This window comes from Onychomys torridus, chromosome 7 (genome assembly GCF_903995425.1).
Source record: "Onychomys torridus chromosome 7, mOncTor1.1, whole genome shotgun sequence".
Taxonomy (NCBI): domain Eukaryota; kingdom Metazoa; phylum Chordata; class Mammalia; order Rodentia; family Cricetidae; genus Onychomys; species Onychomys torridus.
In genome coordinates this window covers 89,734,206-89,758,341 of record NC_050449.1, presented here as the reverse complement: position 1 = coordinate 89,758,341, position 24,136 = coordinate 89,734,206, and the positions used below count along the sequence as shown (strand labels likewise).

Sequence of the window (24,136 nt, the reverse complement as noted above, 5' to 3'; positions counted from 1 at the left end):
AGTTTGGGGGGCCTTGGGTCCCTTGTTCCGGCCTGGCCTCCTGTAAAGCCTGAGTCGTCTTCTGGGGTACCTAGGAGCAACTTGGCCACCAATACAGCTGCTGGGGCTGCTCTTTCAGATGGCATGAACTGTATGCAGGCCTATGATGTCTGTTCTTCCAACTGGTGTGGACTGTGTCTGGGCCTATGCAGCCTGCTGAAGTTCCATTCTGGTTTATGTGGTCTGTGCCTCAGTGGTAGAAGCCTGCTTGGATTGGGAGCCCTGAGACAGTATTTCCCACAAGTAAACAGCTGATTCACCTTAGGGAAACTCCATCTTTGTAAGGAAAGTATCTTATCTACCTCCAGTACTCCCTCTAGATGCTTATCACCAGTGTTCATAGCTAAGTCATTAAATGTCACTCAGTATAAGCATCACAGAGTGGCTGATATGAAGGTATCCCAGGGAGATTGAACTGTATAAGGAAGCTATTACCCTGGGATTTTCCACTTGGAGCTCAGATATAAGTACACACTTCTTCTCCAGACCTTTATCTTCTGCTGTCTCTCCTCAAAACTGCTCACGTTTTTGTAGGAACTGCAGCTTATGTTCTGAATGTGGGGAGGGGCTCCTGAGCTATCAGTGTGGACTAGAGGACGTGAGAACAGACTTTAGAGCCAGACTTCTTCAGTTTCCAGCCTTGCTCATCACTTGCAAGTTGAGTCAGCTTACTAAGTCCCACAATCTCTCTACATCTCAATTTCCTGTCTGTAAAATGGGACTTCCTTATACTGTGTGTAGAGAGGATTAATTTAAATATTTGCCAAGTATTTGTAACACTGCCTGGTACATAAGAGGAACAAAAGCCTATGTTGATGCAAATGCTTGACCATGAATGTTCATAATGACTTTATTTGTACTGACTGGATACTACATGCAACTTAAATGGCTGCCACAGACCAGAAATGAGCTACTGATTCATGCATCAGCCTAAGAATAGTTATGCTCATCAAAAGAACCCAACACACATATGCACATGTGGTATGTATGTATACAAGTATGCATTCTATCATTTTATTTAGATCAAATTGTAGACAAATGTAAGTGAAAATATAGTGGTTGCCTAGAAGGGTTAAACAAAATTGGAAAAACCACAATGGCAGGAGATTTAGGGATGGGGTGGAAGGGAGTTGATAGATATATCATTTACCTTTATTACAGTGGTGCTTCTGATGTATACATATAACATATCACCAAATTATATTACTTAATTGTGTGGTTTACTACATGTCAATTGTAATTCAAGGAATCTTCAAACAAAGCAATCAAAGGCTAGCCATACATAGTGCTATATACATATAAAGTGCTTCAAGATTATTATCACCATGGCACAAAGTGTCCAAAGGGAGAGTCACCCAACTGTGGACAATGGTTTCCATTGAAAAGCAGGATTTGGGAAAGGTTACTGGCAAGATTTTAATTTTTTCTTCAAACCCTTCTGCATTCAAAGCACTGATAAAAGTAAAATGAGGAAGTAGGGATATGGCTCTGCTGGTAGAGGGTTTGCCCAGCAGCATGAAGCCCTGGGATCCAGCAGCAGCACTACATTCAAACCACAGCTTTACATAAAAGCCGGCACAGAGGCCTAGACCTGAGATCCAGCTCTTGGGAGGTGGAATCAGGATCAGAAGTTCAAGGTCATCCTCAGAGAATTTTAAGTTTGAAACCAGCCAGGGTGCCTGAAACCCCATCTCAAAAATCAAAGGAAGGAAGGAAGGAAGGAAGGAAGGAAGGAAGGAAGGAAGGAAGGGGAAGGAGAAGAAGAAAAGGAAGGAAGGAAAAAGAAAAAAGAAAGAGAAATGCCACATTTGGTAAAAAGAATCTACTTACCCTTTGAGATGGTTTGGATGAGAAATGTCCCCCACAGTTTCTGGCATTTGGATTCTTGGTCCTCAGTTGGTGGCACTGTTTGGAGACGTTTAGGTGGCAAAGCCTTACTGGAGGACATATATCATTGGGAGCAGGCTTTAACACAAAAAGACATGCCACTTCCAGTTGGCTGTCTCTGTTTCCAAGGTTCCCATTGAGGATCTGAGTGCTCAGCTTCCTGTTCCGGCATCAAGCCTACAGCTGGCTGCTATGCTTCCCCACCCCACCACGATGCACTCTTATCTCTCTGGAACCCTAAGCCAAAATAAATCCCTTTAAATTGTTTTTGGTCATGGTGTGTTACCATAACAATACAACCATATACAACAAAAACCCACCAGACATTTAAAATTGATGTTGCCAAACTACGGCATGAAGCTTATAAGAATTTCTAAACCTACAAGAAATAAAAGTAACAGGGAAAAAATTTTAAAAAGGAGATTAACATCGTGGCATCAGTCTAGCTGTGCTCTACTGCACCCTACCCCATAGCTGCTAAGAACCTTCTTCAACTCTTTAGCAATTAAAGTTAGAAAGCATTACTAGCCAGGAAGTTGAGGCCTTTGTTCTGAGGGACTCATCTGATGGTGACTCACCATCCAGAAGCCCTTTTGGTAGATATTGGGAGAGAGTGGGCAAACTGGTGGGAAGCATCGTTTTGGTTCCATTCACCTGGTCCTAACACCAACCTTCAGGAAAGCACACAGAAGCTTGTAGAAAGGGCAAAGGGGGCTGTAGGAAGAATTATTTACTTATACGTAATGTGCAGCACAGGCAAAACCAGAGGGATAGAAACTAGATGAGGGGTTTGCAGGGAGTAGGAGGAGAGGAGAATGGGAGTGACTACTAACACATACATGTTTACACTGGGGTGAGGAAGCTTCCAGAATTAGGTAGGTGAGGGTTGCACAACCAGGAAAATATACTGAAACCCACCAAACCACACATTTTAACCACCACTGTTATGGGAATTGTGTCTCAACAGAACTTCTGTAGGATTTCATGCCAGAATTTCTGGCATCTGGCCAGGGCTGTCACTCTGGGATTTTGCTCCTCCAGTTCTGCCCGGTTTTTGTTTTTTGTTTTTCCCTTTCTTTTCTGCTGTAATAGACAGCTACTATTTTAATAACTAAAGCCCTGAAGTCAGACTCGCCTGGATTCAAATCTTCTAGGAGGAAATGGGTAACCTTGGGCAAAGTACTTTGACTGCATGTGCACCTCCACCAACAACAATAACAATCAAACTACGAAGGAACACAAAATCACTGGCACTTACTCCGAACCGTTGAGGTTCTTTAAATACTTTTACCCACTCAGTTCTCTACTGTGGCGTGAACACTCGCAGTTTGTACATTTTGTAGGATTTTAGGTGCAGGTCAAACGTGGAGAGAGCTAAGGCAATTAGAGACCTTTGTCAAGGAAGTGGTGCCGCCAGGAAAGCGGCTCTGGAGAATTCCGCGTAGGCTGGAAAGGGTGAAAGGGTCCCTGTAGCATGAATCTTAAAGAGTCTTATTAATAAAATTCAAACCCGAGGCCAGTTATTGGGGTGAACGCTGGTAGATCAAAGAAGCAGAACAAGCCACAGCTATCTCACCTTGCTAGTTCCTCAGGTGATCCTGTTTCCTCAGGCTGGAAGCTTCTGAGTCCTCCTCCACATGAATCTCAGCTGAACTGTGTTGCTCCAAAGCCTGAACACTTAACCAACCAGATGCTTAACTAACTACATGCTTTACTCCTCAGTTCCTGGCCCTCACGCCTTATATACCTTTCTCTTTCTGTCCCCACTCCCTGGGATTAAAGGTTGGGTTTCTGGGATTAACGGTGTGGGTCACCATGCTTAGCTGTTTCTAAAGTGGCCTTGAACTCAGAGATCCACCTGGCTCTGCCTCCCAAGTGCTGGGATTAAAGGCGTGTGCTACCACCGCCCAACTTGTGTTAAGGCTTGCTCTTCCTATTTTCTAGCCACCATTTTTGGCTTTGTTCTAGTGGCTGTCTGTTCTCTGCCCCCAGATATGTTTATTTTGGAGTACACACAATATCCACCACAGGGTCCCTGCAAATGGAAGGGCAGTTATATGAGGAGGAAAAAAAGACAACAAAATTTGTTTTACTTTTTGGGGGGCCTGCCACCCAGCTCCCAAATAGATTACACACAGAGGCTTATTCTTAATTATGAATGCCCGGTCTTAGCTTGCTTAGTTTCTAGCCAGCTTTCCTTAACTTCTCCCGTCTACCTTTTGCCTCTGGGTTTTTCCTGTTCTCTTCTGTATCTTACTCCGTGGCTGCTGTGCGTCTTCTCTGGCTGTTCTTAGATTTAGATCTCTCCTCCCAGATTTCTCCCTCTATAAAGTCTCTCTGCCTGCCAGCCCGTCTATCCTTTCTCCTGCCTTGCTATTGGCCATTCAGTTCTTTATTAGGTGTGTTAGTCAGGCACAGCAACACAGCTTCACAGAGTTAAACAAATGCAACATAAACAAAAGTAACACACCTTAAAATATTCTACTACATTGTTCCTTCTGTGTGATTAGCATATTGGTGTCTATTATATTATTTTGCCTGTTCATTTGTGCCTCGGAAATAATTGCCAGTTAACAAAAATTAAAAATAATGACCATTTTCTAGAGAAAGAAAACACTTTCCTTAGTCCTAAGTATACATAAAGAAACATGTGTTGACCAATAAAATAAGTAGTTATTTCTTCCTGTAGACAACCTTCAGATTAATCTACTTGCCCTTTCCTTAAGACATTGAAGATTACACCCCTCCCACTCACCCCACCCCCACAGGACTCTACCTTATTCCCATCAGGAATTCTCCGTCAGCATTCCATCACAGGAATGAATGTTCTGCAGAGTATAGAACGTCTTTAATCCCACCACTTAGGAGGCTAAGGCATGCTTGGTCTCTGTGAATTGGAGGCCAGGCTGAACTTCATTGCGAGCCCCAAACCTACCAGGGTTAGTTTCGCAGTGAGGCCTTTGCACCCCTCTCCTGACAAAAAGTTTCGTGATTTATCTCGCCACTGCCCTACAGATCCCAATTTAACACTAAATGTTTAATGATCACGTTTCATACTGTGCTGTTTGTGAGACTGCACACGCGGATCTGTGCACAAGCCTTTCCAAGCACTCAGCGATTTCCAAGGCAAACACCGGTCTACGCCGCTAAGCGGCGACGGCTGGGCAGCCTCCCGGATTAGCGGATCTGGTGCGAGGGCCGGTCGACCGGACCGACCACACTCGTGCACGCGCTCCCGTCCTGCCCCGCGGCCCTTCATTGAGGAGCCCCCCCACACCCCTCCCCCCCCCCCGCGATCACGTGAAAGAGGCGTGCGGGTCTCGTGACGTCACGCGGCCTAGACCAATAGGAGCTTCTGTTTATGTAGGGACGTCCGACTCCTCGGGACTCGGGCTGCGCAGTCTGGCGGAGGTCGCTGACTCAGGAACGCCGCCGGGAGGGTTCGCCGGTGGCCTTCCGTCGCTGCGGCTCCGCCCGCTCCCCCGGCGTCCCCTCTTGGCCCACGCCTCTGACTGTGGCGGGCTGCTGGGTCCGCGTCCCGCCTCTGCGCCCGGAGGACATGCAGGAGAGAGAATGAGCCAGAGGGACACGCTGGTGCATCTGTTCGCCGGGGGGTAGGTCGGTGGGGCGCGCGCGCGGTGGAGGCTGCGGGCGGACCCACCCGCGGGCCCACGGAGGCCACGCCGGGCCTGGGCGGGGGTTGGGCGTGAGCCGCGGCCTAGCTTGTCTGCTGCGGGCCGGCCGAGGCGCACGGACCCCGGCCTCACCTAGGAGGCCTGGCGACAAAATGGGAGCCGCCTCGGCCGCCTCGCCCCGCGCGCCTGGGCCTCACGTTGCCCACGTTCGCGGGCCACCTTGTTTCCGGCCGCCGCTGCGCGCTTGCTGCTGGCGGGCGGGCGTCGCAGCCGTCGGGGAAGGCGTTGTTAGAGGTGCTCTCACCCGCCCGGACCTGGAGGTTATGTCCAGCCCTGGGAATTTTTTTCTTTTCCCTAGCTTGTCCCGGTTGCGGGAGATGGTGCAAAGCGGTAGTGGCTTTGAAGTCTTTTCTCTTGTTATTTTTACTTATTTTGAGAAAAACCAGCCCTCTGTGCACGCGCCGCTTTGGAGAAGGGGTGGGTTGAGAGAAGTCATGATGAATGTTTAACTATATATGTGTACAGGATTAGGATGGAGCCAGAAGTCTCATGTGCTGATGCCACAGCCGTTTTGCCGAGCCAACTTTGTTCCTCCATTCGATATGTTCCTTCCCAATTACTTAGATAAGTGGAACAACGTTTTATCTGTAAGATTATAACGTCATAAAAACAGCTATGGTGAATTAACTTTGTAATCTGTGTAGCAGAAATAAAGTACTATTCTCAAACCCCAAGGGTTTGATTTTTTTGGATCAGTCGCTTTAAGAATATCAAAGGAATACATACGCATTCTCTTCATGGTTGTTTGCTTTGAGTTAATTAGTTCTATTGCTAATAATGACAATGCTTTCCTTAGTATGCACACATTTAATCCAACATTTATTATTTACCAATTTTGAACCGTCCACTACTCTGGCATTAAAACAACTTCTAATTTTGTGAGAACCAGTTTGCTTTTCATGTTTCTGAAATATTTATTGCCAGTAAAGGGCTAATTAAATCTCTGCTGTACCTGAACTTTGCACATGCTAGGCAAGTTCTCCACCACAGGGCTCCATCCCCAGGCCTTTAAAACATGTTATTCAATTCTGTGTGTGTTGCAGGGTGGGGTAAGGGAAAGTCAAGATGTATTGCCCCGAAGTTACTGGATTTCTACTTGTAATTAGATCTTCTGGCAACACCTGCAAGTTAGAAGACCATAGATGTGGTTCAGGCTGATTTAATTTGAGTAAAAAGTAGACAAAACTCGTTTTAATCACTTCACCTGTAAAACAAAGTTGACGTCTCTTCTAAGGCAGGCCCTTCTGTGGCTCCTAATATTTGTTGTTCTGTGTTCAGGTTTCATGTTTTGCAAGTTTTGTTAAAGATAGAGTGCACTTGTATATGAAATAAATGTTAGCACGAGTGCATTAATTTTCCAGTTTGTATTAGGATCATCACGTTGTGTTTATTAATACTTATGAATTTAGGCCATTCTATTTAGTTTTTTTGGTTGAGAGCTGGAATGGAGGATTTTTATGGGATGCAAAAATATCAGTTTGTTCCCTGCTTCCCAAAGAAGTCTAGAATGTGCACAGTGGAACGTTAACTGGGACAAGATACAGTGTTTTGGCTTGTAAATTCCCTTCCTTAGCATTTCATCTCCATTTCATATTTGTAATAGTGATTGCCTAAGTGATTTAACATATACTCTTCACAGAAACATAGAGTGATAGGTGATAGCAACGGTTATTTTGATCAAAATATAGAAAAAATACAGATGTGAAAAAAAGTTCTCTAAGGTCAAACATTTCCATAATATGTAAAATGAGGCATAGGTAATTGTAAAAGTCTTGATGATTCTACATAAAGTCTGTTCTGTATCATATTCTGGCGGTATTGTATGTGATAAATGTGGAGATGCAAGGCAGGTTATGTTGGAAATGTTCTTAATTGAAAATGTCTAATTTATATATCAGCATTGCTTATTTTTGGCAGTAATTTAGTGTGTTTTTCGTAAGTGCTAGCTTTTTTTTTTTTTTTAATCATGATAGGATCAGCTTTATACTAGAAGTCGTAAGTTGTTTTACTACACAGAAGAGGCGTGTCTCTGTAGCTTCTGTCTGGGCTTCCTCACATGGTATTCTTTGGATCACACTCAACCTTTCCTAGTAGCACTTATTCTTAGGCAGGAGTTTTCTTAACACAAGAGCCTTTGAGTTCCTTTGCTGATAATTAAAATTGTGTATTCTCAAGTGTGCACATCAGGATCCCAGGAGATTTTTACTGGAGGCTGTTGTGTTAAACAGGAACGTTTGAAACAGACTGGTATGGACCTTGGTTCTGAATGACACATCACGTGCTTAACTCGTGCTTTCTTTAAGGCACCCTTTGATCTCATTATGCTTTTGTCGGAGTTAATATTCAGAATTTGTAAGGTCATTTGTTGGTTTAATTGAGTTACAGAGACATACTATGGTAGCTTGCAAAAAAGAGAATGTTAAGTAAGATTTAGTTTTCACTATACTTCAGATATTGTATGTCTGTTTATAGATATAAAGTAGTATGAAGACAATTTTATCAAGTTACTTATTAAATTATCATTTATTGAGTAATGTGATTTTTGTTTTATTGTGAAATTATTTCACCTGGATCCATGTAAGGTCAGACCAGAATAGAATACTTACTTAACCAGGGTTATTTTAATTATACTATGATTTTTTCACTATTCTCATTTCCTCCATCTCCTATTTTTCCTCTGGGGTTTTGGTGTGTGTGTGTGTGTGTGTGTGTGTGTGTGTGTGTGTGTGTGTAAGAGAGAGAGAGTGATGGATTATGTGTGGCAGGAAAGATGGCTCAGTGGTGAAGAACACTTGTTGCTCTTGGAGAAGACCCAGGATGTTTGATTCTCAGCATCCATACAGTGGCTCAAAACTCCAGTTGCAGGGAATCTAACAGGCACACATGATACAAAACAAACCTTAAAAGTATGCATATATTTGTATGTATGCATATTTGGGCATGTGTGCGGGAACCCATGCAGGCCAGTCAAAAGCGGGCATCAGGTACACAGCTGTGAGCTGCCACATAGGTGCTGGAACTGAACTCAGGTCCTCTGAAAGAGCAGTAAGTGCTCTCAACCCCTGAGCTGGGTCCCCAGCTGTGTCCCAGCCTGTGTCTTACTTAGACCTTTGGGCTTCTGTAACAACCATAAATCAGGTGGGGTCTAAAAAGTTAACATTTATTTGCTGCAGGTCTAGAGCCTTAAAAATCCAAGTGTTGGTGGTGGAAATTGCATGCCTGCCTGGTGAGGGCCCACTTCCTCAGACTGCCTTCTCCTTCTGTCCTCAGATGGTAGAAGGGGGACTAGCTAGCAGCTTTCTTTTACGACATAAAGCTCTGTCTCAGCATCTGTCACTTCCCCAAAGCCCAGCCCTCCTTCTCAGTGCTGTCACCTTTTAGGGGGTAGGATTTGAACCTGTGAATTGGGGGGGGGGGGGGGGGGGGAATCTTAAACATTGAGATATACTCTCCTGTGAGAATTTCATTCCAATGGATTAGAAAACTAAGGGAAGTTGCTTATTCTGACAGCATTTTGATGTTTTTTGTTTGGTTGGTTTTGTTTTTGGTTTTTTTGTTTTTGTTTTTTTCCTCTGTGTAGCTTTGCGCCTTTCCTGGCTTTGGAGACCAGGCTGGACTCCAACTCACAGAAATCTGCCTGCCTCTGCCTCCCAAGTGCTGGGATACAGGCTTGGGCCACCACCTCCACCTCCAGGCTCTGACAGCATTTGTTAAACTGTTTCCCTATAGTGGGTTAGTGTAGCACAGCAGGGAGGTGATGTTTCACTTAAAAATACTTATGAAGGTGGGGAGGCTAGGGAGTCCCTGCTGCTCAAGCATGAAGACTTAAGTTCAAATCTCCAGTAAAAGATTAGAACCAGAGGAATCATCAGAGTAGAAGAGCCGGATGAGTGTGGTGGTGTGTGCCTTGGTCCCAGCACTCAGGAGACAGGCAGGCAGATCTCATGAGTTTGGGGTCAATCTGCTCTATATAACGAGATCCTGTCTTAAAAGAAGCTAGAAGAAGCAGAAAATGTGTTCTGAAACCGAGTGAAGTAAGTATCCTGCAGGAAGGAAGAAATGGTGAGCTTTCTAGTGTTACTGCCATGTCAACTATGTTAAGAGCCCTTAGCCATTGGGTCTGATTTGACTGGAGACCGTTAGTGATTTTGATTAGGTGTTTACAGGACAGGGAATTAAAAATGTGATTGGAACAGGAAAGAAAACAAATGGACAGCTTTGAAATTTGAGGCAAAGGGAAGCAAATGACTTAAGCTACACTTTATGAGGGAAATTTAATTTTTAAAATATCACATTCCTTTTGTTTATTTTGCTCCCATAGTGGATTTTTTAGTCCTTAGTCTGGTCTTACAACTGTATTTGATCTGTGTGTTGCCCTTTCACACGTCTGTTTGTCTAACCTTTTGGCCAGCATTTTTCTGATTCGGGTATTATTAGTCCTTATTTCCCTCTAGCATTCAAAGAAACAGTAGTCTTAATTGTTTTCCTACATCAGAAACACCACACATACCTTAAATACCCCTTTATTTTCAACAGTTTATTTAATTTTTTTGTGGTAATCTGTCACAGTATCGGGAATGTCCCTAGCCATTTTGAAAAAGTGTGTTTTGCTGGGCGGTGGTGGCACACGCCTTTAATCCCAGCACCGGGAGGCAGAGCCAGGTGGATCTCTGTGAGTTTGAGGCCAGCCTGGGCTACAGAGTGAGTTCCAGGAAAACCCTGTCTCGAAAAACCAAAAAAAAAAAAAAAGAAAGAAAGAAGAAAAGGCATGTTTCTTGCCTTAAATCCTAAAGACTTGAAGATAGTGCTCAATCTGTAGTATTGGTTAACAAATTAAGCTACAAAAGAAAGGTTGGGAGTAAGAATTTTCCTTAGTGAGATTTATAGGATTTTAGAGGTGACGCATGTGTTTTTAAGATACAAACCCCCTTAAGATTAGTTAACATTTTTGTGAACTGTTTTTTAGTGTTGTTTCTCATGAAATGGTGTATTGCTTAGAGACAGGAAAATGTGTCAACCTGTTCATTAAACTGCATTTGTCTGAGGAAATAGGTTTGTGTAAAGATAAGAAAGATGAATTCCCAAGCACCTTTTAAAATGTGCACACAACCCAGATTTGTGGACCTACTTAGGAAATACTTTGCACATTTAGGAATGTCCTTGCCTGCCCATCAAGTGTCCTGACCCAGGCATGCTCAGAACCTCAAACTGAAGGCAATCTATGTCTGACAGTCACAGTCTTGGAATCAGTTCTGTTCTGTGTCCTCCCTTTCCTTCAACACAATCTTGAAGGTTCTTGGGTTCCTCTGCTCCCCTGACCCCCCAATTTGGTTAGCAATTTGACTTCTTTATAGACAGCGGAACTGGTTCCAGTGGTTCATCAGTTTGAGACTGTGTGACTGTATTTGTGTGTGTACCTGGCAGGCTCATGAGTCTTAGCATGGTTGAAGTGGATCTGCTTGGTACTTCAGTGCTGTATAGTGAAAACTTCTCCTTTGCCTTCCCCATCCCTCACTCTCAACTTTCAGTCCTCCTTCCCTGGGGTAAACTTGTGTGGGAGAACACTGAAGCCCTCAGTGGGCACATTGATTGCTTTCCTACAAGATCTGTTTGCAGAGGTTTTGCTATTCTGTGCTTTTAAACAGTCTCTTGGTTATACTGTGCCTGACTTACTCAACCATGCCACTTTCTCAAGAGGTTGGTAAAAAGTACTAACGTAGTTGACCACTGGTATGCCTGAATTTTTCTCTTAGGTACATAAGCAAATAGAAGCAACTCCTCAAAGTTGGGTAAACTTACTGCACAGACAAACATAAAAGTAGAAATTTCAATTGTCTTTATAAAGTTGCGAATTTAACAATGATGAATAGTCTATAGATCGATGTATAGAATACATGATAGTCTAGAACACACAACTGTCTTATCTCTGAGTGATCTTGGTTGTTTACTCCTTTAGTTCCTTTTCCTTCCTGTTTCTTTTCTCCTTCCTTTCTTCCTCCTTCCTTCTCCCTTCCTCTTTCTGGGTGGCAGTGTTTTGTTACATGGGTCTGCAGTTCTTGGTCCCCCTTGGCTTAGCCTCGAGTGCTGAATTACAGGTGTGTACCATTCACCAATAACTGCCTATATTTATTTATTATTTTATGTGTATAGAGTTTTGCTTGCCTGTATGTCTGTTCACTGTGTGCACTGGGTACCGTGGGAGGCCGTTGGATCCTCTAGAGCTGGTATTCCATACTGTTGTGAACCTCCATGTGGATGCTGAGCACTGAACTCCTGTTCTCTGGAAGAGCCACCAGTGCTCATAACTTCAAAGCCATTGCTCCAGCCCCTCCTTATAAATTTTTAAAATGCACATTGGCCCAGGTAATTTGACTAAGAAGAAAAAAAAAATTGAGGTTACTTTGGATATACCAAAGATATAATGCCATTTTATAGTTAAAAAAGATTCACAATCTAGAGATTTTTGATGCTATAATGAATTTTTAATGCTCCTTGGTCTCAAACTTGGATGTTCTCTCCCTGGAATTGCCAGTGAAGAAAAGATAGAGTAAATGAGTAATTGTTTTACAGAAATAACTTTAAATTGTAACTTGTAAATAGTAAAATATTCACATCAGCAGATTAATTGGCTGCCACACTAGAGTTGCTCTAACTTATGGCGGCATCATTGGCCCAAAGGAAACTACCTGTAGAAGGCAGGAAATCAGTGCTAGGGGCGTGCTTTAACGCACTTGGAGTGGGGTGCTGAGAAGCAGGTCCACAGCCAGTGAGATTTGACAGTAATTGATTTTTCTTATTTTGTGATTTCTGTGTGTTTCCTTTGCTAGGTACAAAATCTGCTAGGTACCCAAGTCCGGCCTGGAATTTGTTATGTAGACCAGGCTGCTCAGAGATCCATCTGTTTCCCAAGTCCTGGGACTAAAAGTGTGCACCACCACATTTGGCTGGTGTGTCTTTTAATTTTACTTGTGTTTTTCTGATAGTTGAGTGTCAGAAAACCTTGAATCCCTTTTTACCTTCCTGATGATTTTTAACTTCTAGAACTTCCTGCGTGAGTATAGGCTTCTCAGCTGGTTTTGATTTGAGGACTTCCTCGTCTTGATTCTATATTCTCCTGTTATTCTGCAAAGTAAACCAAGAGCCTCATGCTCTTTTTACCTTGAGATGGGATCTCACTAAGTTGACCTGGTTCATCTTGGAATGGAGTAGCCTAGGCAGGCCTTGATCTTGTGATCCTGTTTCTTGACTTCTTGCTATTTAAAAAACACAATTATATTGGTCATGCAAGTTGGTGTTTCTGAAAGGTTTAATTATTGCCTTATGAAAAGTTTTTGTTTTTTTTTTAAGCGAAGGATCGAATCCAGGGTCTTGCGCTTGCTAGGCAAGCGCTCTACCACTGAGCTAAATCCCCAGCCCAGTATTTGTTTTTTTAAGATAGGGCTTCATGTAGCCTAGACTTGTTTGAAACCACTGTGTAGCTCAGGATTACCTTGAACTTTTGATTCTGCCTCCTAATTGCTGAAACTAAAAGTCTGTCACGACACAGCTCTCAGGCCCTTTCCATTAAGTAACTACTTGCTTAGTTTAGAATAATTGTGCCGTTCACGTCTTTGATGCATAAATGAGCTAAATACTGTATATATAGTTTCATTGCGCTCATATTCATTAGACTAAAGCTAAATGCATTATAGCACAGTGCTTTAATCTTGTGCACAAAGTTGATGATGCCATAAAAATAAAATAGCGCCAGGCGGTGGTGGCGCACGCCTGTAATCTCAGCACTGGAGAGGCAGAGGCAGGTGGATCTCTGTGAGTTGGAGGCCAGCCTGGTCTGTAGAGCTAGTCCAGGACAGGCTCCAAAGCTACAGAGAAACCCTGTCTCGAAAAACCAAAATAAGTAAATAAATAAAATAAAATAGCTTTCACATAAGTTAAATAAATACAATGTTGCTGAGCACTCAGGAGGTAGGTAGAGGCAGATCAGCCAGGGCTGTATAGAGAAACTCTGTCTCAAAAAGCACTTTTTTGAAAATAGATGCATATGATAAGAACAAAACAGTTGCTGAAAGATAATAGAAGCAGCCACCGGGCCACCTCACCCTTACTTAGTAGTGGATCTCTGTCCAACTCTAGGTTTTTCTTGTAATTCTAGTTGACTTTTTATTGATTTTTTTTTAATTACTATGATGTTCTGATAGATGAGAATTTAGTTTAGTGTAACATTCCTCCCTCGTGTCTACCTTTTCACCATGGTTATAGTACAATTCTTAGTAGAATTGTCAGAACTTACCTTTTTTTTTTTTTTTTGGCTCAGTGTTTACCTCTTGTAAGAGTAAATATCTGCAAAGCTAAGTTGTTTTCTTAGGCTTATCTTCTCTTACTTGAATGTCACTTTCTCGCTGAGTTAATAATTATGCTTATATATGATTTTTTTTTTCTTAACTATGTGAGTATTCATACTTGTATGTGATTCTTTTGTTGTTTGCTTGGCTTGGTTTTGAGACAGGTCTTCTGTAGCCAAGGATAACTTTGAACTCCTGACCTCCCTTGGCTTCCCAAGTGCTGGAGTTGTAGATGTAAGCCTCCACACCTGACTTCTATTTTCTGTGGTCAAATATATTAGTTTTATTAACTCCCTTTTAGAGGTTTTTGTCCTTCTGAGCTCTCATATAATAATCCATCTGGATTGTCACTTTCTTACCATTTTGTGACCAAAAAAAAAAGTGTGTTGTGGGGGGAGGGTATTTTGTTCCTGCAACTGTCCAAGAGAAAAACGGTGTAGGCCATTCCCACGCATCAGTATCCTTTGTCTGTATAGTAGTTTGTTTTTGTTTAGGATTGAGAAGTCTGACATTGTGATGTTTTCTCCTTTTTGTGTTATCTTCTCTTCTCTCTGGGCATGAAGTCTGCAGTGGAAAAGATTGCAATAATGTATCTGCATCCAGTGCAATTTGTTAAACGTGAACTCAGATTGTTCAGCCCATCCGGGAATTAGACTCCTGCCCAGGAATGTAAGGAATGTAGTGCCCGTGTCTGTTCCTACTTTATCTATCTATCTATCTCTCTCTCTCTCTCTCTCTCTCTCTCTCTCTCTCTCTCTCTCTCTCTGTCTGTCTGTCTGTCTGTCTGTCTGTCTGTCTGTCTCAGCTCATTTCCTGGTAAGCTGGTAGCCAGCAAACTCCCAGAATCTACTAATCTCTACCTCCCGGTTCTAGGACTACGCACATTCACTCACTGTATGGCCATGATGTGAACCATTGTGCCCTGCTTTTGTATTTAAAGAGAATAATTGCTTAGGTTATTACTTAAGTTCTTTTTTTCTTAACCAGTTTAAATAAGACATTTTGTTAAACGTTTTTATTTGTTACTCTGATGATCAGTCTTTATTTAAAAGGGCTTTGTTTATTTTTTTCACTAATCCTGCCTGTTCTGCACATGTGCACATAAGAGATAGTGACTGAAACTATGTTTGTAGGTAAAGGCCTTCAGAGTGTTGGAAGTACTTAAATTAGAAATGCGAATATGTGTGATTATCCATAAGTAGTTGATCTCTGTCCTACTGCTCAGAATTATTTTTGGGATCTTAAAGGGTTAGAAATTTGAAAGATGGGGTGTGTTTCAAACACTGGTATAGACTCCAACAGAGCTACAAGTGATACGTGGGCAAGGAGCACTAGTCAGCTCTTGGGGTTTTAATTCAGTTGGTCAGTCGTTTAGGTAACAGTCATCACTGGAAATCTTCCTAATTGTGTATAAAGTACTAAACTCAGCTTTCTTTGTTGTTTGTTTGTTTGTTTATTCTGATGTGTGGGGACAACATGCTGGGTGCTTTCCATAGCCCCCTCAGTTCTTTGTAGTGACTGAAAGTGTTCATTTGTAATCAAGTAAGTGAAACTTTACAAAAATTAGTCTTCAGATTTTTAAATTTTAGTAAGGTTGCAAAACACCTTTGGGTTAGAGCACCAGGTAAGAATATAATATTCTCATTGGCTGAGATACCTAAATTCTGGTCTTGTTGGTTTTTTGTAGATGTGGTGGTACAGTGGGAGCTATTCTGACATGTCCACTGGAAGTTGTCAAAACGCGCTTGCAGTCCTCCTCTGTGACACTCTACATCTCTGAAGTTCAGCTGCACACCATGGCTGGGGCCAGTGTCAACCGAGTCGTGTCCCCTGGACCCCTGCATTGTCTAAAGTGAGGGCAAAGCAGTCGCGGATGTGGCCACTGCTTATCTTAGTGATCGATCCCACACGCTTAGTTTTTCCTTCACATCTGACAAGGTTCTTTAGAAAAGTTAATGACAGAAGTTAGTATGAATCAGGCCATAGGCCATAATGGGGTAGAACAGTTATAAAGATTGTATATATTGAGAATATTTTTTCTTATTTTATCCAGTGGGTTTCTTTTCTAAAGTTATTATAGGGATTTTGTTTTGAATTGATTTTAGTTCCTTTGTTTTCAGGCAAGGTCTCACTGTGTAGCCCTGACTGGTCTGGAATTCAGTATCCAGAACACCTCTGTGCCACCATATCCAGATGATTTTTCAGTTTAGTTTTGAAATGAAGGTAGTATTGGTGCTACTATTGTGTTTAATGTTCACACATGTGCACAAGTACCTGCATCTAGTTGCTTATAGTCTGTTTTCTTTTACAAAATATATAACATACAACCTAAAAAACTTCAGCTTGAAACAGTTTTAAAAATCTGTGTTGACATTTTCTGATGATTAGAAAAAGATTGGCATATTTCTATTACTAGACTTAATTAAGTTGCTTTCAAGACTAGCCATGGTGGCACACACCTTTAATCCCAGCACTTGGGAGGCAGAGGCATACGCATCTGTGAGTTTGAGGCCAGCCTGGTCTACAGAGCGAGTTCCAGGACAGCCAGAGCTACATAGAAAACTCCTGTCTCAAAAAACAAAACTCAGATCAGTTTCTATGTCTTTTATATTTGTATTAGAGTTCAGTGCCTGTGTGTCTGTCTTATCAGCTCACTTGACTTAAATCTGTTTGAACTTAGTTCAGTAGTATTTATTTTGTAGTAGCAAATGAACTCATCCAGTGTATTTACATTTGCTACTAAAAGATTGCATCACACCCATTTCAACTTGGTTACCTAAGTACATGAAAGGTAGGATAAAACTGTCAGCAATTTTGAATTAAAATGTCATAATTACAGAAAAGTACTGATTGATGTGGGAAATGTCTCCTTTTTTAAAATATTATTTATATATTTTATGTATATGGGTATTTTGTCTACATATATGCATACTAGAAGAGGACATCAGATCCCATGGGACTACAGTTATAGATAGTTGTAGCTGCCATGTGGGTGCTGGAATTTGAACTCAGGATCTCCAGGATCTCTGGGAGAGTAGCCAGTGCTAATAACCACTGAGACATCTCTCCAGCCCTAGGAAATGAATCCTGACGTAATTCTGACATTACCATTGATCATGTCTTAAAATTCTCCCTTATACCCCTGAGATATATTTTGTTCTGGTTTTCAGTAATTTTGTTTTTCCTTCATCATAAGAACTTTCAATTTTTTTTTTTTAATTTAGATTTCTTGAGTGTTTGTTTGAGACAAAGCTTCATTATGTAACACTGGCTGACCTTGAACTCTATATATACCCAACTGGCCTTGGACATAGACCCAACTGGCCTTGGACTCACAATGGTTCACCTGCTTTTGCCTCTCTGGTGGTAATGGGATTAAAGGCATGTACCACTACCACCATTTCCTCAAGTTTTTCATGCCCTCCTTTAATCTCTTTATAAATTAATTTACTCAGTCACTAAAGTACCCAATAACTGAATACTGTTTTGTTTTCTTATCCTAAAACTAAGGTGGGTAAAGTTAATTTTTTCATACAGTTATTCTCCACCTTGGACTTGGTAGAGAAAAGTCTTGCTTTCAGCTCATACCTTTAATTAACTATTACACTCCTCTGCCATTTAAAAGATCTTTCTTAAGTATGTGGGTACACTCGGAGGAGCACTTGATATACCTCTTTCTAAACTCTAAAGTGTCCTTTGCTTTATTTTTATTTTTTGTTCCAAGTCAGTTCTGATCAGACTGGCCTGCCTCAACCTCCCGAATGTGGATTATAGGCATCACATCTGGCTTCTAAATTAAAATACCCTGTCCCTTCTCACCTCTGCAACTTCATTGAACTACTTAATCTCAGAAAGCCTTTTATGTGTTAGACTCTGTCCCTTTTTCTTCTGGGGATAAATATCTTGTACAATATTTGCTTTTTGTGACCTATTAAACTATTTGCCTTAACACGCTTTTTTTTTTTTTTTCACAACTATTCAAAGTTTTCAGTGTGCAGGGCTCTATCTTTTCTATTTATCTAGTCAAAATTTTTTTTTTTTTTTTTTTTTTTTTGGAGCTGAGTATTGAACCCAGGGCCTTGCGCTTGCTAGGGGAGCGTTCTACCACTGAGCTAAGTCCCCAACCCCCAAAAAGTCTTTATACACTAAGTTCTCATTACAATGAGTGTTAACTGATTGGAGGGAAACCAAGCATTATAGTAACCCATGAGTGTTAGGGTGATAGAATTGCCATAGCATCTCACTGGAACTGTTGATTGGTATCATACTTCAGAACTTGAGGTAGTTTCTAGGATTGTGTAGACTTCAAGAATTGGGCTGTGTATGAGGCTGAGTCAGATCCCCAGCACCAGACAGAACTGTGAGAGCAGGAAGAAGCTGCATTTCTGCTTGTGGAATTGAATTTGATGATAAAATGAAAAAGAGAGAGAAAGCAAGTCAGTGTCGTAATCTGTCTTATTTCTTCGTCTTTTCTATTATTTTGAGACAGGGTCTCACGGAGCCCAGTCTGACTTGAAACTCACTCACACTTAAGATGATCTCTTGTCTCAGCCTCCCTCCTAGTGTTGGAATTACAAGCATGAGCCTGCATAACTCAGTAAAACTATAATTTTTAAAATTGTGTGCATGTGTATATATATGGGTACTTACATGGCACAGTATACATGTAGAAGACAGAAGCCAGCTGTGTGGATTCAGTTTTCCTTCCAACATTAGAAGAGTTCCAAGGATCCAAATCAGATCCTCAGGCCAAAAAGCAAGTGCCTTTACCCACTGATACCCACTGAGCCACCTTGCTGGCCACTTTAGAAAAGAATATGTACAGAGTTGTATTATCACTAGTATCACTTTGATTCTTTGGTAATTTTTCCTGTTCCACCCACCCCCTAAGTTTTTATGAGTAATGAAAATCGACCAGAAAGATACATTATAAACAGGAGATGATTGGCTTTGCTCTGGGGATATTAGTGAAGGGTGTGATAGAGTATTTCTTTCTAATAATTTCTTTTTCTCTTTTCAGAATTATCCTGGAAAAAGAGGGTCCTCGCTCATTGTTTAGAGGATTAGGCCCCAATTTAGTGGGAGTGGCCCCCTCCAGGTAAAAAAAAAAAAGCTAAAATTATGGCAGTCTTTATTTCAAGGTATCTGGATATAATCATCAGTAGATACAGTTAAATTTATAAATGCTACTTTCAGTATTCATGGGAAGGTATTTGAGAGTTTCTGGTGCTAATCAAGTATTCTACAAAGGAAAGCTTGATTCTGGGACTGACCGATTCATTGTACTAAGGAAATGTTTCATGTTGTAAGGGAGAAGGGATAATGTTTGCTTTAAACTATTAATGCTCACATTTGGAAAATGAAACGTAGAATAAAATAGTTCTAAGTTAAAAACTATTTGTAGACAGTTTTGATTTTAAATTGTTATGAATGGATCTGAGATTTGAGGGGAGAATACTATATTCAAAACTATAAATTGAAATAGCATCTTTAAATTGGATTTGCTTTCAAAATAAATCTAAATTTTCTATTATGGTAACTTCTGAGAAAATGCTTATATTCTCTTTTGACCTTAGGAATTAGAGGAATTTTATAATTACGGGAAGGGCTGGATATTTACCCAGGGCAAAAACTATAAACTGATATGTATGGGTTGTTCTTATTTTTTTTGTTAGTCTGTTTTGAAACTCAGTCTTACAGTGTAGCCCTGGTTGGCTTGGCCTTGGTATATAAACCAGATTGGCCTTGAAATCACAGATCCACCTGCCTCTACCTCCCAGAGTGCAGGGATCAAGGCCAAACTGACGCTTTATGATAAATTGTTGGAAGTTATATTTTTTAATTTAACTGGGGTAACAATTTTTTTTTTTTAAGTCTTTAAAGAAAATAAAGGGTTTGGTGTATGGTTGGGGAGGGGAGTGCATGCTTTTGTTTTGAGACAGTCTTACTGGGTAGCCCTGGCTAGCCTCATTTACCAACTGCCTGCCTAAGACACCTTAGTACTAGAATTATAGAGGTTCACCTGACTATACTAAGTATTTTAAAAATATGTTTATTCTGTATGAATGTTCTTCCTGCATGCATGTATGTACACCATGTGTACCTAGTCAGAAGAAGGAATCAGATCCCCTGCAACTGGGTTCTTCTATGGTAGAATGCTATACAAAAAAGTTCACATTTAGAATGTATATGGACACCTAGTTCTGTACTTTAAACCACATGCCTCGTTCACATCTTTTAACTGGATTTCATATCTTTCATTTTAAGAAATTATTCAGAGCTGAGCTTATCTGCCTACATCTGTAATTGGGAGGCTGAGCAGCATTATCTTTGTTTTTGTTTCTTTGAGACAGGGTAGTACTATATAGCCAGGGCTGGCCTCAAACTCAAAGTCCTGCTTTTGCATCTGGAATGCTGGGATTACAGTAATACACAACAATACCACAAAGATAATATTATTTTAGGATGACTACTGAAATAAGGGAGCTACATGCATTGGAAAGTAGAGATTGCTAATTTGTCCTCTGTAGAGGCACATCATGTTTTTATTTTCATATAGTGAACTCATTGCTCTTAAGTCACATATTTATGAATGCTGACTACTGTTCATCTTTTTAATACTTATTAAATGTACTAAACATAAAAAGTTTCTTTTGGTATTTGACATGTATTTAATTTTTTGTGTAATTACGCCCTCTATTATAATTTGATCTTTTTTAATTTATATTTCCTATATGTATATTCCATACCTATTTTCTCATTAAGATGTCTTCTGTGATTCCTTCATGGGAATGAGTTTATTCTCCCTAATGTTTTAGAATTGTGTATCCTAAGGGTTTTGTTGTTGTTGTTGTTGCTGTTGTCTTAAAATTGTGTATCAGAAGGTTTTTGTTGTTGTTTTCCTCATAAATAGAATGTTTTGTTTCAAATTTTGAAACAGGCTTTCACTTAGTAGTTCAGGTTGCCCTTGAATTTAGGATCCTCTTGCCTTAGCTTGCTGACTGCTGAGGTTGCAAATGAAAGCCACATGCCTGGCCTGTTTTTTCCTTAAACACTTTTCTTAAAACACACACACACACACACACACACACACACACTAGTGAAAGCTGGAGAGATGATGGTTTTGTGGTTAAGAGCATTTACTGCTCTTGCAGAGGACCTGAATTTAGTTCCCAGTACTCTCATGGAGGCTCACAATCATCTATAACTCCAGTCCAGAGGATCTGACACCCTCTTGTGGTCTCCATGGGCTCTGTATGCACCTGGTACACTTACATGCAGGCAGAATACTCCTACAATCAGGAGGAAAAGACAGAATAATGAAACTGTCTCCATTACCAGTTATTAGTCTATTTTGTTACTGATATGTAAATCCTCATTGTTGAGAAATAACGCAATATTTAATTCAGGAAGCCAATAATTCAGTACTTCAAAGGCTAAAAGAACTCCAGATTTAATGGAGTATTTACATACATTGCAAAACAACCTGACCTGATGGGCCTGATTACACTTGTCAAAATTAATTTTGTCTTAAGAATACTGTGGGCTTGCCGGGTGGTGGTGGTGCACGCCTTTAATCCCAGCACTTGGGAGGCAGAGGAAGGTGGATCTTTGAGAGTTTGAGGCCAGCCTGGTCTACGAGTGAGTTCCAGGAAAGGCACAAAGCTACACAAAGAAGCCCTGTCTCGGAAAAAAAAAAAAAAACTCCAGCGTTAAAAAAAGTAGAATATATGAACCTTTTCTTTGTATGTTTATAGTGTAGACTATACCACAGAATCTCAAAACTGTCAGACCTCTAAAATTCTATCCACCCAGCTCAGGTTAAGTACACTGGCACAGTGCAGACACCACAGCCTCACTGGTGCATAGAGTCTCTAGTTATCGGGTGCTCTGCACGTTGTCAGTATTGAGTACAGCTTGGGAGCTGGGAGAATGGTTGCTAGGAACTATACATTGGAGTTGGGTTTTCTAATGTATGAAACATGCTTTGTGGAGAAGATGGGTAAATCTGATGTTACATTGAATATGACTCAGACTTTATTAGATTTCTCCATTCTAAAATTAGGAAGATTAATGCTTTATAATTATTTTATTTTTAGAGCAATATACTTTGCTGCCTATTCAAACTGCAAGGAAAAGTTGAATGATGTTTTTGATCCTGATTCTACCCAAGTACACATGATTTCAGCTGCAATGGCAGGTATGAATATTTAATAGTAAAAAACTCTTCTGAAACCTGGAGATGTTAATATTTTATGATGACTTTATATCAAATTAAGGTGGTTAGTGTGCTCTTTAATAATTAAAATCTACAAAGATGATGATTTTTTGTTCATTTGAATAAAACATTTGCTATACATAAAATCTTACCAGTTATATCTTTGTAATTAAGGGTTTAAGTGGCAAACTAAGTTAGTATATATACTTTGTTGTGTAGTGCCTAATATTAAATGCATTCATGCTTTAAGAGTCCAGCCATAATCCCACTGGAATCAGAGCTACCTCTTGCTCTCCTCAGTTTCCATTAGTGCCTTCCTGCTGCATGTTTTAAAAGGCTTCTGTCTGAAATGTGCCGCCAGTACTTGGTAAAGTATTCATTGTGTCCTGTGCTTAGATGCTACAGTTTTTTGTGGTGTTTATTATGACCCAGTTGCTATAATTTGTTTATGCTTCAGAATATGTTTATCATTCCTCATAATCTAGACTACATACTAGACCTGAACTTTAGACACTGGCTTATGTGTACATTCTTGAGTAGAAGTGTTTCCAGGAACTTAATGTCATGGTGAGAATGATTCTGAATCAGAACAGCCCTCACAGGTCTTTGCACTACCTTCTAAGGCTAAGTGTAGAGATGGTTTGTCATTCTGGTTCTGGAATCTTTTGCTGCCATGCATGTTAAACGAAGCCTTGAATTTTAGTTCTTAATAGAAAATTCTTCAAATTTTCCGAGAATTATTTAATCTACCTAGTTCCAAATTGTTCTGTAACTTTATAAAGAAAACTAAGGCTGCTTGTATCAGCTGTTGATTAATAAATTAATGTCCCATTGTGTGCTTGATAAGTGCCTTAAGCTGCTGATCATTTTCTATTTAGAATAGTTTAATTTGAACCACATATTTAACTAAGTGTAAGTTTGAAATACTTTGTGATTTGTGAAAGATTGATAGCCTTTGCTATATAATAAATCTAGCATATAACTTACAAATTGTTTTCAAGACTTTTTATATTTGCAATTGATGACTGATTGACATTTTGAAGCTGGAAGGGACAGTGTTTAAAGTCAAGATAGTATATACTCTGATTTTCCAGTCTGGAGATCTTGATTCCTGGGAGTTTGGGGGACCTTATCCATGGAATTACTGGATTGATCTGGATAGATTTGAGTTTTGAGAATTAGTTCTTAAGTGTAATAGTATTTACCTAGTAACAAACTAGAATTTTTTAATTGTACAATTTGTAGATGCTGGTTATGGATGTTTTCCTTTCACAGATTTGATTGGGTATAGGTGAAAATTGGACCAATTAGTTATAAACCCAGTAAACATTACATTAGGTTAATAATCATATATTTCTAGATTATCAGCATTTGTGTTGGGGGATTATTTGTCTCTAACTCCAGAAAATTAAAAACAAATGTTAATATTACTTTAAAAAATTGAAATCAAGAAACTAGATAAGCTAGGCGGTGGTGGCTCACACCTTTAATCCCAGCATTTGGGAAACAAAGACAGCAAATCTCTGAGTTCGAGGCCAGTCTGGTCAACAGTGAGTTCCAGAACAGCCAAAGATACAGAGAAACCCTGTCTCAAACACATACACCCCAGAAAAAGAAAAAGAAACTAGATAAGCAGTCATTTTAAAGTTGACAGTGTTTATTATGGATTCAGTATTGCACATTTAGAGGTTCAAAGTATCTTAATTCTTACTGGAACATCTTATTAGGATATCGCACCCAAATTTATTATTATTTTTTGTAGCACATTGCAAAGTAATTCAGTAAAACTTATTAAAAATTCTTTTCTCAAATGTATAATATCTTCATTAATACTGTTTTCCAACTTGAATTCCTTCAATTTTGGTAAATTGATAAGCATGCCTAGTCAGACATTATACTGTGCACTTACTGTGTAATTTGAAAATATTTTTTCATTTGTTTGCAGTTACATTGTC

At 40.3% G+C, this 24,136-nt stretch overlaps 1 protein-coding gene across 1 annotated transcript in view; it reads left to right on the top strand.

Moving 5' to 3' along the window:
* The first annotated feature begins 5,296 nt into the window (after positions 1-5,296).
* Positions 5,297-24,136, top strand: part of Slc25a36 (solute carrier family 25 member 36) — a 31,656-nt gene continuing 12,816 nt past the window's right edge. Inside the window, exons 1-4 of the mRNA XM_036192244.1 lie at positions 5,297-5,540; positions 15,651-15,815; positions 18,984-19,061; positions 22,063-22,163. Coding sequence (XP_036048137.1) covers positions 5,500-5,540; positions 15,651-15,815; positions 18,984-19,061; positions 22,063-22,163 — 385 coding nt within the window. The 5' untranslated portion in view covers positions 5,297-5,499. The remainder of the gene's footprint in view (positions 5,541-15,650; positions 15,816-18,983; positions 19,062-22,062; positions 22,164-24,136) is intronic.